The sequence below is a fragment of the Camarhynchus parvulus genome, chromosome 7, assembly GCF_901933205.1.
Source record: "Camarhynchus parvulus chromosome 7, STF_HiC, whole genome shotgun sequence".
Taxonomy (NCBI): Eukaryota; Metazoa; Chordata; class Aves; order Passeriformes; family Thraupidae; genus Camarhynchus; species Camarhynchus parvulus.
The window spans coordinates 32,024,752-32,045,857 of NC_044577.1; the positions used below are offsets into that span (position 1 = coordinate 32,024,752).

At 39.6% G+C, this 21,106-nt stretch overlaps 1 protein-coding gene across 2 annotated transcripts in view; it reads left to right on the plus strand.

Annotated features, from left to right (window-relative positions):
- Positions 1 to 21,106, plus strand: part of THSD7B (thrombospondin type 1 domain containing 7B) — a 298,626-nt gene that overhangs the window by 214,776 nt on the left and 62,744 nt on the right. For both annotated transcript variants that reach the window (XM_030952035.1, XM_030952034.1), the window contains exon 16: positions 7,552 to 7,730. In XM_030952035.1, the coding sequence (XP_030807895.1) occupies positions 7,552 to 7,730 (179 nt within the window). The remainder of the gene's footprint in view (positions 1 to 7,551; positions 7,731 to 21,106) is intronic.

Sequence of the window (21,106 nt, forward strand, 5' to 3'; positions counted from 1 at the left end):
TGTGCAGTTGGGCTTCTCATTTAGTGTGGATGGGAGAAAGGATCGAGGCAGAGTATTGATTTTAATGTATTGATTTGGGGGGTCACTGTGTCATTCGCCTCCTATGGCAGGGAGGGGTCCCTGTGTCATTCACCTCCTGTGACACTGGGGAGGGGGCTGTGGAGGTCACAGCTGGCTCACAACCTTCCCCTACCTTTCCAGTGCCTGTGTGACCTGCTCATGAGCAGAGGCCCTTGAGTTTGTAAATTAAAGAACTAGGAATGTACATTTAAAGAAAAAGAACATTTTCATGCTGCTGTGAGCCCTCTTGATAATATTAATTGCACACTGATCTAATTAGTGTTCCTGTCTTCTGCAGAGTCATCTGCTGGTTTATTTTGTCTGAAATAAAAGCAATATTGTAATGCAGAATACATGCTAACTATCAGGATGCAGGGAGATGCATCTCCGTGTCCCATTCTATCAAATGAAACCCATAACATTGTTGTCCAAGGCAAGTTGTCTAAATGAGGCTTGTCTGTGTCTTGGGGTCACAGCTTGGCAGCAGAAATGAGGTGCCATATTGTGTTGACAGTGCCCAATGTCATGGCTTCAGAAACTGGCAGAAAGATGCTCTCCATGGAGGGCTTCAAAGTCTGAAATTGAGTTTCTTAGTGTGCTCCAGCAGAGCCTGAAACCATTGACCTTCAAGACATATATGATTTACTGAGGGGGGTAGATACTTGCAGTGGCATTTGGTGGCAGCTTTCTCCCAGTGATGGACCCTTGGCTCTGGAAGATTCTTCCTGCCAGGTCCAAATTGCCCAAGTCTGTATTGATCTTCAGAGCACTCTGCAGTGCACATCTATTTTCAGAGGTGCTGTGCCATCAGGCCTCTGAGAGAAGTCAGGTGTAGGAGAAAAGGGAATTTGATGGTCTGTGGACAGTTTAATTGTGTTCAGCCTTTAAAAAAAGTCTTGTTTTCTTGTATAAATATCATAATAATAACAAAAATAAACACAATTTCGGGTTTGTTTTTAAAACATGCTCATACTATTAACTGAGTAGCCTGAAAAAAAATTTATAGTAAACAATCCATAATAAAATACAGTGGGCTGAGTCTTTTTCCTGATGTATAGAGGATTCCAACACTGCTAAGGGAAAAAAAAAAAGCTACTCTGTTTTATTTGAAGAAAACAGATGATTTTCCCAGTGGCAGAGTGATGAGCAAAGTATACAGAAAAACACAGTGAGCTACTCCCCTAACTGCTATTGATCCCAGTGGATGGTTTTTTATTTGAGTAAGGACTTTGTTAAGATGTCAGGGCTCCCAAGCAGCCAGGCCAGCCCTTCACCATGGGAGGGCAGCCCTGGGAAAAGGGAGCATCATTCCCACAGTTGGTTTTGGAGCCTGGACAGACTTGTGCAGTGGATTTCTGCCCTCCTGCATCACATGTTCCCTGTGAGATGAATGTACACTGTGCAGTCCTATTTATTTGCTCTATTTATTTGCACTCAGAAGGCAGCAGACGAGGCTCCTTCTCCGGAAGAGTTCTCAGCTTGTTCTGCAATCTGTTACAAGGAAAGTGCTAATTAATGGAGATTTCCTTATTGAGTTAAAAGATTAAATATATCAACTACCAGGGCTTGTATCTAATGTCAGTGTATGCTTGGAAGTTCTTTAAGGAAGAAAACTGTAATGCAGAATCAAAAGAAATTAGAAATCATAATGCAAAGTCAGCATCAACCCAACTGCCTCCTCGGGATTTATAGAGTCTGTGAAATTGAGCAATAAAACCAACCTTTGGATGAATTTCAATAACAATAATGTTGAGTTAAACTTACCAGCCTTCTTTACAAGTCCTCTCTGGTCTATTTAGAATCTCTAATCAGTCTGCTAGGAGATAACGTGAGCATGTGCATCTTTTGTGGAGTAAGTGGGAATAAATTAGCTAAGGGTCCATTATTTGAGCCTTGCAAAATATTTGATGTGGAAGTTATTTTTGCTGGGTTTTTTGGCTGTGCATTTACTGAATGTAAATTAGATTATCTCCTAAATTTCTCAGCAAACTAATAATGTGTAAAATCTCTCAAATCCTTGTGTACTGTAAAAAAAAAGAAGATTAAACATTTGTTCTGTGGCAAGATTAAATCCTTTTCAGCTGCAACTCAAGTTTTTAGCAACTTAAGTCTCCCAGACTTACTATGTTTAGTTCCCTTCAGTTAATAATTTTCTGCCTTGAAGCAGGATTTAGGTTTTGAGCGGGGGTTATTTGGGACGAGGTGCTCCTCTTGCAGCTCACAAGCTTCTGGAGCTTTGTTTGTGCCATGTGGCCCATGGCCAGTGGCTGCCTTATTCTTGGCACGCTGGGAAAGCCTCAGCCACAGAACTATGATCAGCTGGTGGAGTTAAGTCTCTGAGCTGCAGTCTGTACTCCATGCCGACTTTTAACCTGAGGTAAAGCAAGAGGTTTGCCTTGCAGGAAATCCCAGAGCTTCAGCTCAGCAGAATTTGGCCCACCAGATGCTGTGGTCCACCAGGTCTCCTTTGTAAAGTCTTTAGCTATTGCATTTTTAGCACTGCTTGGATTTACTGGTGTTATTTTGTGATATTTCACAGTCAGTAATCAAGTGAATGTGAATATTAATTGCAAAATGAATCAATTTTTTTTCCCCCTCTACCTTTGGTGTGTGTAATTAGAAACATTTCTCCTGTGTCACTGTCCACTCTGCTGCTCCCTAGTTTGTTAAAGGGTGATCTCTCCTGTCCCACAGACTCCAAGGGAAATTAGCAGTGTTATTACCAGTGGCAGCTGTGGTGATGCACAGAATTGTCCCTCTCACAGTAATGACCTTGAGTTTTATGAAGCACCTCAAGGTTTACTAACAAGGGTAGAACTGCTAGAAGTTTGTTAATTGAAACCATGAAATATGTTAGAGAGGATACAAATGAGTTTAAAGCCAATTCAATTAGAGGTGCATCTGTTTCCAAAGCTGCTGGAGAAATGTTTATTTTCACATCACTTTTAAGCCAGCCTCTTGGAATGCTGCTGGCACTGTTGTTTAACGCTGTGTGCAGACCTTGCACCCACAGCAAATTTATCTTTTGGAAGTGCAACAGTCAGGTGGAAGTGTCCCTGATGCTTGCTTGTAAAACCACTGATGTCCTTCTTCTCCCAGCACAGCCCCCTGTGGCATCACTGACATCCCCCAGCCCATCACCCAGCTGCCTCCTCTTGCCTTGGCTCTGCTGGGTGGCACAACAAAAATGGGACAATAGGAGTTTCTGCACCATGTATTTGTGCCTCTCTGACACTGGCACAGGGTGCGCAGAGGAGCTGTGGATGCCCCATCCCTGGAAGTGTCCAAGGCCGGGTTGGACAGAGCTTGGAGCAACCTGGGACAATGGGAATTGTTCCTGCCCATGGCAGCAGGGTAGAACGAGATGAACTTTGAGGTCCCTTCCAACCAACAGCTTCTGTGAGTCCATGACAGCCACCAGAGCATGGTCCTCACTTTATCCACCTGCTGTGGCTTTGTCTCTGGGCTGCACAGGAGAATTGAGGTAAGTCAGGACTGCTATGTTGTGTGTCTGAGCCTTCCCAGGACATCCTGTGTGATCTGTGGGTGCTTTGTTTGTTAGAGACACTTTAGAGACTCCATTTGTGGCTTGTTGAGCAACAAGCACACTGTTCTTAATGAATAAATCATAGTAAAATGAGCTGTGCAGTCTAGATAAATGCATTTGCTCATCCCGCTAGGTTGACAGTGTCTCAGTAGAAAAACAATAGCACTTAAATGTAGAAAAGGCTTATTTGGTCATCCAGGCCAATTTTCCCTGCCAACTCCCAGTAGCATGTTTCAAAGTGCCCACTTAAATAACCTGGAGTTCTTGTCATTACCTCCTGTGACATCTGTGTGTACAGCTCCAGCTCTGTGGCATTCAGGAGCCTGCTGATGGCCCTAGTAGGACAGAGGTTCTCATCTGCTCTGTCTGAATCAAATGAGCTTTATTTTAACAGTGTTTGAGATTTTGAGGAATAATAATAGTAATAATAATTTTTAAAAGGAGGTTAGAGGAAGCTTCAAGAAATAATCTAAGAATACATGGAAAAGCAGGCTGAACATGGCTGAAAAGCAGAGAACATCTTTTTCTGTGGAAACAATTGTTTGGTACCAGGTTTTACAGAGGGGAGAAAAATGAAGGATGTGATGGATGAGTGGGAAATTTAAGGATGACACTGACAAAACCAGCTGTGTAAACTCAGCCTTGAGTTGATCTCCCAAGCTGAGCAACAGTAACTCAGAAATGTTATTTACTTTATTCATATTTTGTTATGGTAAGGTTATTTCTCTGGATAGTGGCTTGAATGTAGAGTTCCTTATTAATGGATTGTTTTAATAGCACATTGGCCTTGGGGCTTTTGTTTGTTTAGTATTGTGCATCATGCCAAAGCTACAAGTTTTCTAGGCATGCCAAAACTAGGATTATTGTGGGTCTTTTTAGTCCCCTGACAACAGCAAATTATTGCTTGGCTCCTGCAGAAAAAAGAATATCCTGGTCTCACAGGCAATGGATGAGCTGAGTACAATGTTATTTACTACTCATCATAAAAAGATAGCCATAAAGGCATTCTCTGTCTGAGCAGGGAGGGCACATCACAGGAACATTTTTGGAGGAAAATTTTGGTTGAATGAAATCTTTGCTCTATGAATAAATACCTTAGTGTAGGATTAACCCTTAGTGGTTGATAGAAGAGTGATGGAAGTCTGTGAGGAGAGCTTGAATGGGATATCTTTGGAAATTTCTGTGGTTCACTGAGGGAGAACTCACAGCATTTCCTGGGGATGGAATACAACAGGTTCTTCGGTCTTTATAGAACAGTCTGTGTTGGAAGGGACCTTTTAAAGGTCATCATGTGAACCCAGTGAGCTCCACCAGGTTGCTTCAAGCCCCATCCAACCTGGCCTTGAAGACTTCCAGGGATGGGGCATCCACAGGTTCTCTGGGCAACCTGTGCCAGTATTCTGCCATGTTCATTGAAAAATTTTCTTTCTTGTATATAAGAAAGATGTTTATTATAACTTGTTCTTCATCTTATTTTTATAGTCTCTTTTTTTTGTGTCTTATATTTCTTTTTATTATAGATCTTGAGCTGCCTTAAGACTTAGCCCGTTTTACCTTCTCTGATAAGTTGATAACCCCTCTGACTAATCCTACTTTGAAACAAGGCACTTTCTTTGTTTCTGTTGAGAGTTAATTACCCAGGCTGTCACACAGCCCAAGGAAAGATGATATTTCATACGGTGGTGGAACAGAACTCTTTAGAGAACTGCCTAAGAAATGCTTCTCATAAATCTATCATGAGAAAACTTCTTTTACTTATCATAATGTATTATGAATTGCTTTGAGTGGCAACCTAAGCAGGTGGAACAGAATATCAGTGGAATATTTGAGAGTTTTATTTGGGGGAAAAATGTAAGTCTGTTTTGGCAATATTTGTATATGTGTGTGCATGGATGTCATCTCATTGAGATGAGCATACACAGCATACAAAGTTGAAATATTTCAAACATTCCAATATCACTGGAATGGATTCAGTCAGTAATAATTAAGATACCCAATTCCAGTGGCTTTGGAGCTGCAAATGAAGAGGCACCACAGCAGAGAGAGATCAGAGGCAGCAAAGACACCCAGAGCACTCTGAATGGGCACAGATCTGCAGCACTGGGGAAGAGTTACAGCGTGAGTTACGGGGGCAAATGATTGCAGCTGTCAGGCTGCAGGGTGGCTGCTGTAAAGAAACAGCAGCAGCACCATCACAGGGAATCAGGAGAGGAGAAATAGAGCAGCACTGAGCTGAAGGAGCTGTTGCTGCTGCCGCCGTTTTTTAAGGCACTGTTTACAAAAGCAACATCAGTATTTCTTGTACCTCTAGAAGGAAGATATTTTCCAGTGGATGGATGCCTAAATAAGCCTGAAACCTTTCTTGATACTGACTTCAATGTGAAGAGCAGGAGGGAGGCAGCGAATTGCTGTCGTGGGTTCATGCCCAGGCTGTAACACAGTTACAGTTACAGTTCTGGTTCAGAGTGAGCAGCAGGCTTGGGCGTGGATCAGCCAGTAAATCCAGTTCTGAACCAGAATAATCTCTGTGCCTCAGCCTTGGTGTTCATGGTTGTCTGGGGGTTTTGGACAGCAGCTGTTTCTGGTTTGAGTTTTGTTGTTTGGCTGTTTTTTCTCTCCGTGCTGCTGTGACTGTCACCTGGGTAGATGGGGGAAACCCTTCCTGAAAGAGTCAGGAAATGAGTTAATTTGGTATTCTGTAGGTGAGGAATCAAGAGGGAGTGTTCACATGATGAAAACCAAACAGAAATAAAGGGCATAAAAATGAGAAACAGAGCAGTGGTGGGGATGAAGTTCAGTTATTGCTACAACCATCATTGCCAGAGCTGTCAGAGGGATGAAGCTGCCTCTAATAGAGGCTGATCTGAGCAGCCACTGGCTTTCATGATCTAACATGAAATCTCTTTTTTGTTTAAATTAAAATAATACATACAGACATGACAAGCACATAATAGGAAGCGGGGGAGAATGAATGCAGCATGGTAAGTAGGAAGGTGCAGGAATTATTCCACACTGCCAACCCAGGACTGGTGCCACTAATTCCCTGGAGATCCCCAGGGCTTGGCCACCCTCTACTGCTGTTCTGCACACCAAGAGCTCCACAACCACTGCTGGGCTCTGCAGAGTCTCTCTTCTCATATGCCAGCTCCTAAAACAGCTGTGGGGTTGTGCCTTTTTGGAGGAACATGTTGGATTTTAATTCATGAGGTGCTGGTCCTGCAGATGTCTGGTGTTGTGATTTTAAAAGATGATGATCTTGTGAGGGCTTTCATGTCAAACCAGCTTAAGGTGAAAGTAAAGCTTTAAAATGCCATTTTTGAAACCCATAAAAAGCAAAGTATTTGGAAAGAGGTACAAAGAGAACTTGTGAGGTGTGGGAAGCAGGTTTCATCTGCTTTTCCCAAGAATAACTCCCATACTGTTCCAGCTGGCAGGCAGGTCCCTCACGCATCTGATGGGAGCTGCCAAGAGAAGAGCTCTGTTGCCTTCCCATCCTGTGGTTCTCTCTGCTGGGGAGAGAACCTGTGTCTGTCTCCTGCCTGTGCCAGCCCTGGAGATGGCCAGTGTAACGCAGAAAGAGTACACAGCAAGACTGTACACTTAATTCTCCAGAATTTGTCATGGATGACCACAGTCTAATAAGGAAGGTAATTACCACATATTGGTGACCACCAGCTTCACAACAGGTACTTTTGCCAGCGTGTGTCCTTTACATCATTCCATTTTATCACTGCCTTCTTTGGACTAAACCAAGTAGAAGTTAATTTTAGTCACTGCTGTTCTTCACAAAATAATGCCAGAGCCTCACATTGGATGGTGTTATCAGTCTGCCAAATGCCTTCTCCTTAAGAAGCTCTTGTTTTGTGTTGGTTGCACAGGTCGCATCAGAGGATGGGAGCTGGCCAGTTGCAGTGATTAAAACCTGTCTTAAATCTTTGGTTTAGGTTACATTGAAGAGCCTTGCACGGTCCCGTGCCCGTTTGATTGCAGATTAAGCGATTGGTCCAGTTGGTCTCCTTGCAGCTCCTCCTGCGGACCGGGGGTGAGAGTCCGATCCAAGTGGCTCAAGGAGAAGCCCTACAATGGAGGTCGTCCCTGCCCCAAGCTGGACCTCAAGAACCAGGTGAGCCACGTTCTGACAGCCAACAGAACTCTCTGTGCTGTGTTCTGAGTTGGGATCCAGAGTTCCTGTGCTGGTGAAGAAGGTAAAGATAGGAGTTATCTCTGGCACCGCACCTTGGGTCACCATTTGTAGGCAATCCTTGACCTTCTTGAGGACTGAGGGAGAAATGCTCACATATCAGCAGAATTTGACCTCAAGCACTATATTTCTTATATGAAGAAATTGTTATCTCCCAGAGCACAGGAAGCCCTGGAGTAATAATCCCACCTGGACAGTGTGTAGACATCAGAGAACTCAGATGTCATGGATATTTTCAAAACTTTTAAATTCTTTCTGAGACTCTGGTTGCTGTAGAAACGTTTGTTAAATAAAAATTGCTATTTTTAGCAACATTTCCCTTCAACAGAGCACAGGTTCCCTTGAACATTAATTTCTGTATATTCAATATTGAAGTATCCCATCAGAGGAAAATAATCTTTAAATTACTACTCTTAAAGGAAGATCAGCTTCTATTTAAATGCTACTTAATGCTGTGTGCATTTCTGCAAAGTGCATAGTGATTTCCTACGTTTGCTGATTAATTCTCTAGCACTAATTAACACTGATGAAGTACTGTTTAGTCTTGTCTGCCCTATATTTCAGATTCAGCCATGAAAATTAATTAATAGGACAGAAACAGTCATGCTGAAGGAACTTCATATATATGTTATGAAGAATTTGAATATGTATATGTATAAAATATGTGATGTGTAGAAATACTTCAGTGGTACCATACAAAGATTCATTTGGTAGGTGCTAGAGATGGTGGATTCAGTTGTTTTTCTGCACATCTATTGCTGCAGCAGTCATGTCCTGGAATGGAGCACCTCTTCCAGCTCCTGTGTATGAACTTGACTCATTTTCCTAACAGTTAATTTTATTTTCCTGTGAGAAACTTGGTAAATACTCCTTGGATTTTTTTTCCTTCTTCTTTTTCCTTATTTCTATTTGAAATTCATTGGAAGTAGGCTAACAGAAGCAGCAGGGACTACAGAAATATAAAACTGCTATAAAGTGTATGTTGTCCATAGCTCAGTGCTTTCCTTAATAGATCAGACAGATCACCAGAGAGGCAAAGTGAAATCCCACAGTAAGTGATAAGGTAACAATAAGCTCCTTTGTAATGAAAAGATACTGGGGTTTGTTACCCACAGACACAGCAGACTCCTTCCATTAATAGCAAACTTATTGCCATCATGTGTTGCTTATTCCCACACACATTAGAGTTGCCAGTTTCAAAAGCCTTTCAGAGGATATTAAAGGAAAGAAATTGTTCAAACTTGGAAGTTATGTCTTTGCACAGTTTATTGGTGCACAGTGCTTGCAAAGTGCCAGGGCTGGTATTGATATAAATGTGGTTGGTGCTTTTTTCCTCTTTACCAGGAGCACATGTCACGATCTAAAACCCACTGAATTCATTAGAGGCTTTCTGTTGCAGGCTGTAGTACAAATAATGTAGAATATGTGTTCAGATTTGTTTGGTTAGGTTTGTGGCTTCTTGTTTTTCAAGGTGTTCTTTCAGTTAGCTGCTTTTTGGAGTTTTTGTTTCTTCCCTTGTGAGTTTCTTTTATGATAAAACAGATACTATTTCTAACTGATTTGGCACACAAATGGTTTATCTTCTTCCAATTCAGATTTAAAGGATTGAGTGCAAGTCTATGTATTTCAGAGCTTTTAGGGTAAGAAGAAATGGTTGTGCTAATAAGAAAAGTGTGTATATATGCACACAAATGCACATGTTTTGCCTGTGATTCTGTTCATTTCCTTCCTGAATGCTTCTCAATACTTTGTGAACTTCAGAAGGAGTTTTGCTCTGCATCCACTGGGCTTGGACTTCCAGCCCAGATTTAACACACTGAGGTCCCTGGGCACGTTGCAGGATGCACAAGTTGCCTACCCAGATGGTGAAGTAAATGAGCTGATGGCACTGCTGCTGAGCTAAGCTGGACACATACCATTAATCCACTGTCAGGCAGATTGGCTGCTGCTGTTCCCTCTGCTCTGGGCAGCTTTTAAATCCTAGAGCAAAGCTCTACAGATTCATTATATATAAAAATGTGGCATCCTAATTATTTTGTATAATCTGGATTAAATACCTGCAGTAAATGCTGGCTTTTGTGTGGTATCAGATAGGGGAAAATCATATAAGCTATGTCTATACTTTATATATATATATAAAAACTATATGCAGTAAAGCAGTATAGCACCATTGTGCTGAGTTTTACTTGTGGCTGCTGTGTGGTGTTTTATGCATTTGATAAGATTTTACATAATTTAGAACAAATAATGAATTCCTCCAGGTGCTAGTAGATTTCACTTATGATTTCCATTTTATTTTCTCCAGTATCTTTAATAATTTTGGTTTTGATTACTGCTTCTGAAGTTGAGTCTTGCTATTACTTAATCAGTTGCTTTGGAGAACTCTACATTTTTCCACTGTCTTATAATTAAATCCCTCAGTCATTTTGTGTCTTTTTCTTAAGCCAGATAATCTTTTCACCTCTTTTTGTGCAGGGTGCTGTCTAGGCTTTTTGGCAGACCCCCATATATCCTTTTCTTCAGTGCTTTTCAGATATTTGACATTAATCTAATTGTAGTGTTACTTGAAACATTCTTCTAGCAATTCTTTCTTACCATTTCCCACCATGTCTGGAGCTCTGCCAATAGGGATATTTAGTAAGGCTACTGCTTTGGACAGAGGGACAATTTGCATGATCAAAGAAATCTATTTTGTGAATGTAAGTAGTTATTTAAGTCACATAAACTGTGTTGTAAAAGACTGTCCCTCAAGAGTTTGTCCAGTCACTGTAGTGCAGCTTTCTTGTCTATTAAGGATAGAATATTTTAGGAGAAATTTGATTTTATACAGAAATAATGGCCTGTCCCATTACTGCATGATATTCTGTGGAGTTTGTGCTCCTTATTCCACAGAGAGTTTGAGTCTTCTGGAGTATCTTGAAGCCATTCTTTTGGATGTGTTCATCTGCCTGTAGAGCCTCTCAAGCAGCCCACACTTTTTGCAAGAGATGTGAGAAGTAAACTCAGAGTTAGGAGAATTAATTCAGCTTTTTTGTATTTATTGTTCTCATTGTAGGCAATGGACGAGGTTGAGCCCCTCAAGATTTTATTCCAAGCTATCTTCTAATAGAGGTGCCAAACATTTGCATGGGCTGAGTGCTCATGGTATTCTGATAAAATCACTTGATTTGATGTGGTCCCTTTGGCCTTAAACTCTGTCTGTGTTGCTGCCCTGTGAAATTAAAGGATAAATTACAATATTTGGGGGAAGAGATGACAGTATTTTAACACAGCTCCATGTAATATGCAGAATTACTTTTGCCTTTTACCTCTGTTTGCAAATGGTTGAAGAGCTGGCTAACTACATTTTGCTCCATCTTTTAAAGAAAATGGGCTTTGCATGTAGGGGCTGTGCAGCTCTTATCTGAGGATGTGATTGCTTCTGAACAGCCGATTGGATTAGGGGGTCAGCTGGCAGATGTTCTTGGCTCTGCTGTGCATGTTAAAAGAGGTGTAGCATTTACATTTTTCCATCCCTGCTCTTCTCTGAATGCACTTGCACAGCATGCAGTTGCTATTTAATATGTAGCTCTACATGATGAAAGGTTAAATATGAGTTAAGGGGGGTTTATTGCTTGAATATTCTTTTATAGGTTTTTAGGATTACTGTGAGAAAATGCATCTTATTTTCAAGACTCATGAATTCCAAGGATTATTTTTTTATTGATTGCTCTTATACATATTCTTGTCAAGGTTTTCCCTCCTTCTCCTTCCTCCCCCTCTCTCCCTTAGCCAATACTGCTAAAGGACAAATATCATAGCAAGTAGTTTATCCCCTCTATTTATACTGTATATATTTAAGCAAACGTTTTTAAAGGATTGGGAGTATTTGTAATGGCAGGCATAGCAGGAGAAAAATGTAGTGTATTTAGAATGTAAGCTTACTGCTTTCATTAAAATGAATATTTTATTCTTAATGACATTTTCTGGTGTTCACTGTAGAATATGAGAAATACAGACACTTTGCACATTAGAATTGCAAGTACTGCTCCTGAGATTGCATAGAGGAGTTTAAGGAAAGGCAAAAGGAGGGTGGTGGTGAGCTTACAGACCCGATATCATCTCAGGTGTAAAGATGTATGAATTTCTGGAATTTTTTCATACAAAGTAGCTGCTTTAAGTCCACTTGCACTTCAGAGAAAACAGTTATTTTCAACATTTTCAAAACTTTTAGACTCTTGTATTAAAACCTAAGTTTGAACTGAGCATCTTTCATTGCTCACCAAATTAGCTCCCATCTGCTCCCTGACTGGTGAGTCCCACATGTAACCTGCTCCTTCCAGCATTAGGAATTGGCCTTCAAGAATATAATTATTAATGTACGAACTAGAAATAGCTCCTGGTCAAATCACTTCTTTTATAATATAGATTTCTAATTTTCAGCAAAGTCACTGAACTTTTTGGGGCACTCAGAAACTCTTCCTCTCATGGATTTCAGGTGCCAGTAGTTCATTCCTGAGCCTAGAGCTGTATCAGTCCATCAGCTGTGTCCGATCCCTTCCTGTGCCATGCAGGAAATCATCTGTCTTGCATTTTTATCTGGCTCTATCAGCACTCATTTGCTTCAAGTGCAACTTAACTTCTGGGAAAAACAAAATCCTTTCTTAATCTCTGTTTTACCTTCATAAGATCTGATTTCTTCCCATTCTGCCTTAAAGGAAGGAATTACAGCATAAAACATATCTGTCCTCTGATTCTAGTGCAATTTTACAGTATCATAAAAATGACAAGTTTTTTTGCCTGCTGCACTGATGTGGGAGAATTTTCAGTGTCAGAAAATAGCAAGAGCCTCCTGTTTCCCTTTACACTTTTCTTGCTGTGACTGGAAATTTTGGTACTAAACTGCAATTTAGTTTGTTAAATGAGCAGAAGTAGGAGCCAAATCTGAGCAGCCTGAGCAGTATCTCACCTGCCTGAAGTGACTTTCCATGTGGGTGGGTGTTGCTTCACTTCCTTGGGAAATCAAACCAGTTCCCATGGTCTCCTCCAGGAGAATAACCCTGTAGTGTCTGCTCTAATTCTCAGCATGTATTAATTTTGTATTCACCTTCAATAGCTATCCACACTTGATTTTCATTTCTCCTGCAGATTTTCTGTTGAGTAAAGAGTCATATAAACATATTTTCACAATTGCCACTCATAAAAACCTTTAGCTTCAGAAATTGAGCTGTTTAAAAAATTCCCTCAGAGGTATTTTTCCCTTGGCTTTTTTTTTTCCTAGATAGCTTCTTTAAACTTCTCTTTAATAAAAAAGCAGCTTGGTGTGCGGTGTAATGCTGCTTTCTGTAATTGTGAGAGAACATTTGCACTTTGTGAAGTTAAATATGTTACAATGTCAATCTCCTTCCTGGCATTACGTTCAAATCCAAAAAATTAGAAGCCTTGTGCTAATTAATTAAACTACATTTTTGCTGCCTACTACAGCCCCTACCAATTTTTTAATGAGATATATACCAAAGCATGAATGTTTGGTTTAAATGAAATTTATGTCTTTGAATCTCTGGAAGTAGGAACGGAACATAATTATTTCTGATTCAAATAGAGTTCCTACATTTGTTGTTGAAAGGAATATTTATTGTTCAATGTGCTATCTTTTTGCAAAGTACAGGAAAAGACAGGAATTATACCTAAAGTGCTCCGTCCTTTTGATTTCTTGCAGAGGAGATGGAATTAAATTGGAAATCAGCCATAGAAAGCTGGGTGGCCCAGTAAAGAAAGTATTAGCATTTCTCCTAAGGAACTGAAGTTCAATTGGTTTAGGCAATACTTTTTTTTTTTTAAGGGAAGGAGTGTGGTTTGTGCTGAATCTCTTGTGGACAATATGTCATGTTGGAGGACCTGCAAACAGCGTGTGCCATAAATCAGCGTGACAGCATCTAACACTGAGACTGAACTTACTCTTGCTTGTCTTTGTCTTAGGAGCAGGAGAACAAGAAGGATTGATGCCTTGGTTATTCCGTGGCAGCAGTTTTAATCTTGGTTTGGGTTTTTTTTTTCTCCTTCCTCATTTTAGGAAGTTTTTTTATTTCTTTTCTACAAAGTTTTGCGATTTGTTCTCAGTTTTAGGTTTGCAATCATTAAGGAAGGGAAGATGCTGTATAACAGTTAAAGTGAGGACCTAGCTTCTGTTCTAATTAGAACAAACCCAAGAACATTCAGAATAAAAAATGTTGGTACATCTTCACCTTTTCATATGGTAAAAGATGTGAGAAACAGTTATTTGTCATCTTGCATTTTATCACACATGATTTAGTCTTCAGAGAGAGTCAATTACTTCAGAGAGTAAATTACACTTTTGGCAAGTTAAATGAAGATTTTGACATGTTTTCCTTTTCTTTGCTCTCTTTCATAACTCCTTTCAAAAATTAATTTCCAAAATATGATCTCGTTGATTGCAAAAAATAGTTTGCTATAATACAAGACACAAATGTGGAAACTTCTTTTGTAATAGATTCTATGCCAAGTCATGAAATTCATTACAGCAATTTATAGTTCTAAGAACCTGCCACATAAAATCTTCAAAACTTTTTGAAGTGTGAATGCAACAAGATGTTGGACAGGAGTGTGTTGAGCAGGAGGCAGCCTGGATCTGTCCAGTGTAGGGAGCTGCTGTGTAAATCTGAATCACAGAGCAGAGCATCCAGCAGGAGCAGAGGTGGGGCTGAGTTGGTAAATGAGGTGCTGGTGTTGGCCTGATTTGGCATCTGTTACCATCAGAAACCAGTGTGAGGCTGTTGGTTGTTAATGAAGATTTTGGTCACTTCTTTCATTTTGTTAGTGGGCAGCAATGTCTTCAGATGGATTGAATTTTGTCATAAATATCTAGCAGATTCTGTGTGTCCTCAGTTTAAAGCTGACCCCATGCCAGTGGATGGCTTTATTCCTGGGAGGAACAGGAGTTTGTTAAACATGGTCTGACTCACCTGCATGCTGTGAATATATCCCGAGCATTCAGAGCAGAAAATTTCTATTTTTCTGACTCTCCTTTATGAATAAGAAAGAATAATAGGAAATGAAGTTACTGCTCAGAGAGGGAGAAGGGACATGAAGATGTATGCTGTGTGAATTCATCTGTCAGAGCTCCTGAGCAGCCAGGAACTCTCAGGAGCCTCTTGCATGATGGTCATTAAAATAACCTTGGTCTTGCCTCTTTTAAAGTATTTAATATTGTTCTGTCTCTGTTGCTCTGTCTAGAGCAGTTCTCATTGATTAATACTTAACAAGTGTTAATATTTTTTCTGCTGCAGACATTTCTTGTGGCCATTGCTCAGAAATTATAACCAAATGGTTTGTTGGGTTTGCTTTGTTTTATGCTCTGTAGCTGATTGATAGATTCAGAAATGGACTTCATTTTATTTTTATGTTGTTTAATTGGTTTCTTCCTCCAAGACAGCAGAATAAAAGTGCAGGTGACCTTCTGTCCTCCTCTTGATGTCCCCCCACATGCCTGGAAGGATTGTGCCGGGTTTGCCGTCAGCTAAATGTGAGCACTTGAACCGCAAGCTGAATACATGAATTTTGCATCTTCTTTAAGTGACAGCATCGAGATCATCAGCATTACCAGACTGCTGGCTGGAAAATAAACCACTCAGAGATTCCAGATTTCAAGGCCCAGTTACAGTTCTCTGAGTGGTTGTCAAATACAGCTCCTGTGGCGGGGCTCCTGTTTGCAAGGGCTCTTTAACCAAAGTCGAAATACACTTTAGTCACATTCAGGTGGCTTTTGGGGAGGAAGAGGAAAAATTTGAGACATCTCTGCTGTACAGCAGTCTGGGGCTCTCCCTGCCTCCTGAACTCCTTGTTTTAGCAGGGCTACCAGGAAGAGAGTTGTAAATACGAGTTTGCACAAATTCAGCTAATCCTTTATCATTATCTATAAATCATGACACATTTTTGAGTTATAAATAAGTGTGTTGCAGGCTATAGCCACCACTAGAAAAACCAAAGGTGAGCAGATTTTTATGTATGAATGAAATGCCAAAGGATAGATTCTTCTTCTCCAATAAGATGTATATTCTGTCCATTTGAATTTTATTTACTGCTTCTCACTGGAGGATTGCATAAATCAGCAGTCCTGTGCAGTTTGTTGTGATTTATTGCTTAATTAAAAGTTATGAAGGTTTTTAATCTGTCTATAATTTATATTATTTTTGAGTCAGCTGTTTCCCATATTGTAACAACCAAAAAACTTGCGTCCTTTTATGAAGGGAGCATTTTGTGAGCCCTTGGATTCATTAATAGGTGTGGCCCATAGTGGTGCCAGATTGACTTTGGAGCTCAAACTCAGAGCCAAAGATAATTAAATATTAGTGCACTTAATAAGGTTTCTCCAGCATCAGTTACAGTTTGCTGGCAAATGTAGTCTACATGTTTTTTAGACTTACAGATTAATTTTAAAAGGGATGCAACTCATGTGTGATTTCACAATGCACAGATGTTAGCTACACATTAATAATTTAAAAAGCAGGCTTAAAATGGTTATGGAGATTTTAATGGAGGATTAATTTGGTTCTAGTGCTGGACCACATGTTGTTGTCAAAACAAAAGTTTTAGTGTTTTGTTTTAGTTTGGTTGTTGGGGGATTTTTTTTGTTGGTAGATTGCTGCTGTGTTTTTTCCGTAATTAAATTTAGAACCAGCATACAATTTAAAAACAGACTCTTTTTTTTCACTGTATGGATTTCTATTGAAGAATAAAAATGCTGTAAAAAATTCAGTTTTTGTAGTGATGGCAGGGTTGGCTGGCTTGAGAGAGAGCACTCATCTGCTTTAAACTTCAGTAGGTTTGTCTCCCTCTTTCTCAAATATCATTATTATTTGAAAAGATGCGCTAATTTCTCTAGCAAAGCTTTGTCCAATCCTGACATTATAGTTTTCAGTTAGAAGGTTTTGAGGTCAGCTTGGATTTCAGTATGGCTTGGGGTTTGGCAGGAATGAGGGCTCCCTTTAGCTGTGAGGCAGCTGCCCTCTGTTGGTTAGCTCAGCTTGGCTCTGCTTTCATTTCTGATCTGGGTGACTTCTGGTGGGATGGATGGGAAGAGCCTTCCCTGAGTCCCAGCTATCAATGCTGTTTGAGAGCAGGAGGCCCCCTCTCCTCCTCTGTGAGGTGTAACCAAATTCTCAACTGCTCTTAACCTTCTTTTAAGTTTTTTCCTACATAATTTCATGTGTAATTACAGTGGTGTCACTGAATGGGCTTTGTTGTTTCTTAAACAAAAAATTTGTTCCTCAATTTGTTTTTTTTTTTAAACCCTTTTCTTTGAAATAATATTTTAGAATCATTAATAAAAACCATTAAAGTGATTTGCTATAAAATCAGGTAGAAAATGTTGTATATCACATTAGATAAAAACTGTAGGTATCTTTTGGGTAGTCAGGAAGATTTTTATCCAGACTATTCTTTAGCACTTTGAGAACTGGACAAATATAAGTTAGAATGAACTTTGGCCATTTGAAATGCCAAACCAAATAATATCTGTCAGCTTTGCTGGCCAGTCTCCATTCAAATTACAATATCTGTTAAGTTTAAATGTCTTTTATGCTCTTATAAGTTAGATTTAAATTATTACTTTGAATTTTAAATTATTACTTCACTAAGTAAAAGTGAGAATTTTTCCTTCTCTAAGTGATATTATGAGGTTCATAACTTTCTAATTAACTACCAGGCGTAAAGATATTTTGTTCTTGTCTGAGCAAAAAGAATAAGGTGGAAAAGGTTTAGCAGCCTCTTCTAAGCAAGACTTTGAAAAGGAATGAAGATCTAGTCATATGCTACTTTTGTAGTGTCTTATTGTATATCTATTTAACTGGTGAAAAAGTGTCTGTTGATGCTGTTATTCAGTGTTCTATTTAATACATGGAGCTCATGTTTTTCTTTCAGTATTAGAAGATCTTTGCTCCTCAGTCCGTGCTTCCAGGTCATGAAGCTGCAGTGGTTGGACAATCCTGAGAATTGTCCTGAGGTTGGACATTCCCTCAACTGGTTTTGATTTTACTGGGAATGCTTAGCGGTCACTACGTCCATCATATGGCTCTTTATCAATGTGCAGGTTTTCAACATTTCCTAAAATAAAGCCAGTCTGTTTCTTAATTTCAATTCTGTGTACTCTGAAGTGGCCGTGTGGAACAGAGGTTTTTCTTTCTGCCACTTTGCAGCCAGCATTTCAGATTCTGGGGGCACCAATGGTTTTTTTTTCATGTTGCTTTTCCCCAGTTTGTAGCTTGGTTGTGAAGTTGGGCAATAAATAAACAGATCTGTGATTGTTGGAACACAAACCAGTGAGTACTTTAGCAACTGGAGTAGCAAGATATTCACTAGAAAATCTATTGGAGAAATCAATTATGCTTTGAGTTTGTCTTGTTGAGAAAATAGAAGTGCTTGGTCCTTTCAAAGGAGATACTACTCCAGTGATCAGCAAGTGGGCAGACAAAACAGGTTTTATGGAGAGTCTCACAGGTGAGTGAAACAGTGAGAAAAGATTAATTTTCTATTCTGCATGTTCCCAGAGCAACCATTGACAAAACAACAGGCTTTTTTGAGAGTGAGATGTGTAAGATTGTATCTTACAGTGCACAGAACATGCACAACTCATTGGGCCTGAGAAAGGAAAGTCATGATTAAACTCAGTTGGATTAAACATTTGCATATAAAAGAGGTTATTCTTAATATTCATTTCAGGTCAGTGTTTGATAAATGACTCTCAGATTTTCATCAGCGTTCTCACGTCTTGGCTTTTGCATAATAAGAATCCTCACAGGAGTTGTATGCAAACAGCAACATTTCAGCCTAGTTACTTATCACACAGCAAATTCAAAGTACAAGTTGTATTTGGGTCATATCTGCATGCTAACCTCAGAAATTAATCCCAGCTAGAGTTAGAATAAATATCTTTTTAACCTTACTTCTGTGTTTTCACCCTGTCATAATAATGTAGCATATCAAGGTATCTGGGAACTTGGCAAGGGAAGGGAACACAGATGATTTCTGAAGTCCTTCTGATAACACTAAAATATTTATTTGTTTTGGAGTAAAACATTTATTCTAGGCATTTCTCTTAGTCTAGTGATGCTGATTCTATGAACCTGATTTCTCTGCACCTGAATGAAAATTAATTTGTGATTAAATCCCAAGAATAATCAGTGCCTGACAGGCATTGGTTTAAAACTGAGGATGAGACACTTTTCTTTTAATGACATTAGGGGAATTACTTCCTCTGCATTCATAGCAGCATCAGGGAGCAGTTCTTCCCACAGCATCCTGTACCAAAAGGCTGTGTTTGAAAACCAACTGTGAGAAGTTTGGATGTGGATCCAGGCTCTGCATGGCTCATTTTCCACCTCCATTTGTACTCCCCATGTGTGCCCAAACCAGTGATCACCTCTTGGTGGGTGGTGGGACGTGTGCTGCAGCTGCTCCACGTGGAACACTGGGTGTGCTGGCACTTTGTGGCAGCTCCTCACTCCTGGAACATTCCCAGAAATCCCTGGCATTTGGTGTGCCAGCAGATGCAAACACCAGCTTTATGTCCTGTTTTCCACCCAGTGTGTTTCTAACTACTGTGCAGTTCCAACCAAATGTGTCCAGCCCAACTCTCATCATTTAATTAAATAAAGGCAAATTTCAATTAACTTTTAAGACACCTGGAATTGGCTCAGCATTTTTTTATAAAGCAGTATTAATTTAAACAATATTTCCCTTTTTCTGGTCTATTCAGTGAAGGTGAGACCTTGGATCCAAGTTAGATGCAAAACCCTAAAACGTGGCCTCCCTATAGAATAGTCAGTCATTTAATGTACCAGGAATTTTCATGTTTTTGCTGGATTGTGATCCAATCTGCAGAATGGGCAACAGATGACATTTGATTTAAACAACCAAAAGATAATTTTTTTGGCATGAGCTAATGTTTATCAATGGAGTTAATAATGAAAGAAACAGTCAGTCTCCACATGCTTCCCTGAAATGTGTCCAATAGTATTTGGAACACTGTTGGGGTATCATTTAAATGGTGACATGAGGAACATTTGTGTTTTTTAAAAAGGGTTCATGTGTTACAAATGGGAAAAAACCAAATGTTTTCAGCATGTCTCAGAGTCACACAAATATGAGATGCTCTCAGGATTGTATTGCAAACATTCAAGGGAAAGGAGTATTCTTCCCAGAAATTGATTACAGCAGAGCCAGGTGAGGCCAGAAAAACCTGAGATAATGTAATTATATTTAAAGTAAAATAAAAGTATTGTCAGAGGTCTGTGCTTTCTGTTTCCTTAGTTTAAATTCCTGCTGTTAGAGTTCTTTCCCTCCATTGTGCTTTGGGGGAAAAAGACTTGTTTATTTTCAGTTGTTTTTACTTTTATTGTGTTACTTGCAGTGTATAAATAGATTTCGTTTAGGGAAGACTCCCACTTTTCAGTTTTACTATGTGAAACTGCTACTGGTTTTGTTATTATGTTTGATGTATTTGAGGGTAACTAAATCATGGAACTTAACACATCCTTCCTAATTTGCTGGGAGGTAAATTCTTCCCTTAAATAATAGGCCTTTTCCTATTTCCATTAAATTAAATTTATTAGATGTCCTAATGGCTTGCATGGAAACCAAAATGGGCCACTTTTGTGATGATTCCACACAGCCTTGCTTGGTTCCAAAATTGAAGCTGTTGCAAACAGCATGGATTGGAAAAAAAATAAGCATTTTTCATCTAAAGGCAGTTTCTAAGAGCAAATATGTTGGTTCAATGTGGGTTTTTAAAATTGTATTTTGTAACAAACTGTAAAAAATGAGTGTTTATCTTAGTAGCTTTACATGAGTCATTGCTTAAGCCAATTTATCTTTTCTTTGTTACCACAGAAAACCTATTAAGAGCTGCTAAAGACAAAACCCAATTCATTACCTACTTGCAATCAAAGATCACTTTCTCAGTGGTCTTGAATTTAATTTGCCTTTAATTCGAGGTTTCATTAGGATAATTGTGTATTGGTTCACTTCTGTAGTTGAAGGTTTGCAGGAAAATTAATGTGTGATCAGCTGAGGGAGAGGAGAGGTGTCACACTGCCTGTTCCAGGGTCACACGTGAAACACTCGTGATGTTTTCACAGGACACAGGACTTAGCACAGTCACAGAAGCTGCAGGCTACTGCATTTTCCAGTTGAAAACATTATTAAGTTTTGCCTTGGCATTGGGCAGATGATCTGCATTACTCCTGAAAGCCTGGCCCATCCTCTCCTGTTGAAAATCATTCCCAGGCTGAGTGGATGGGTAT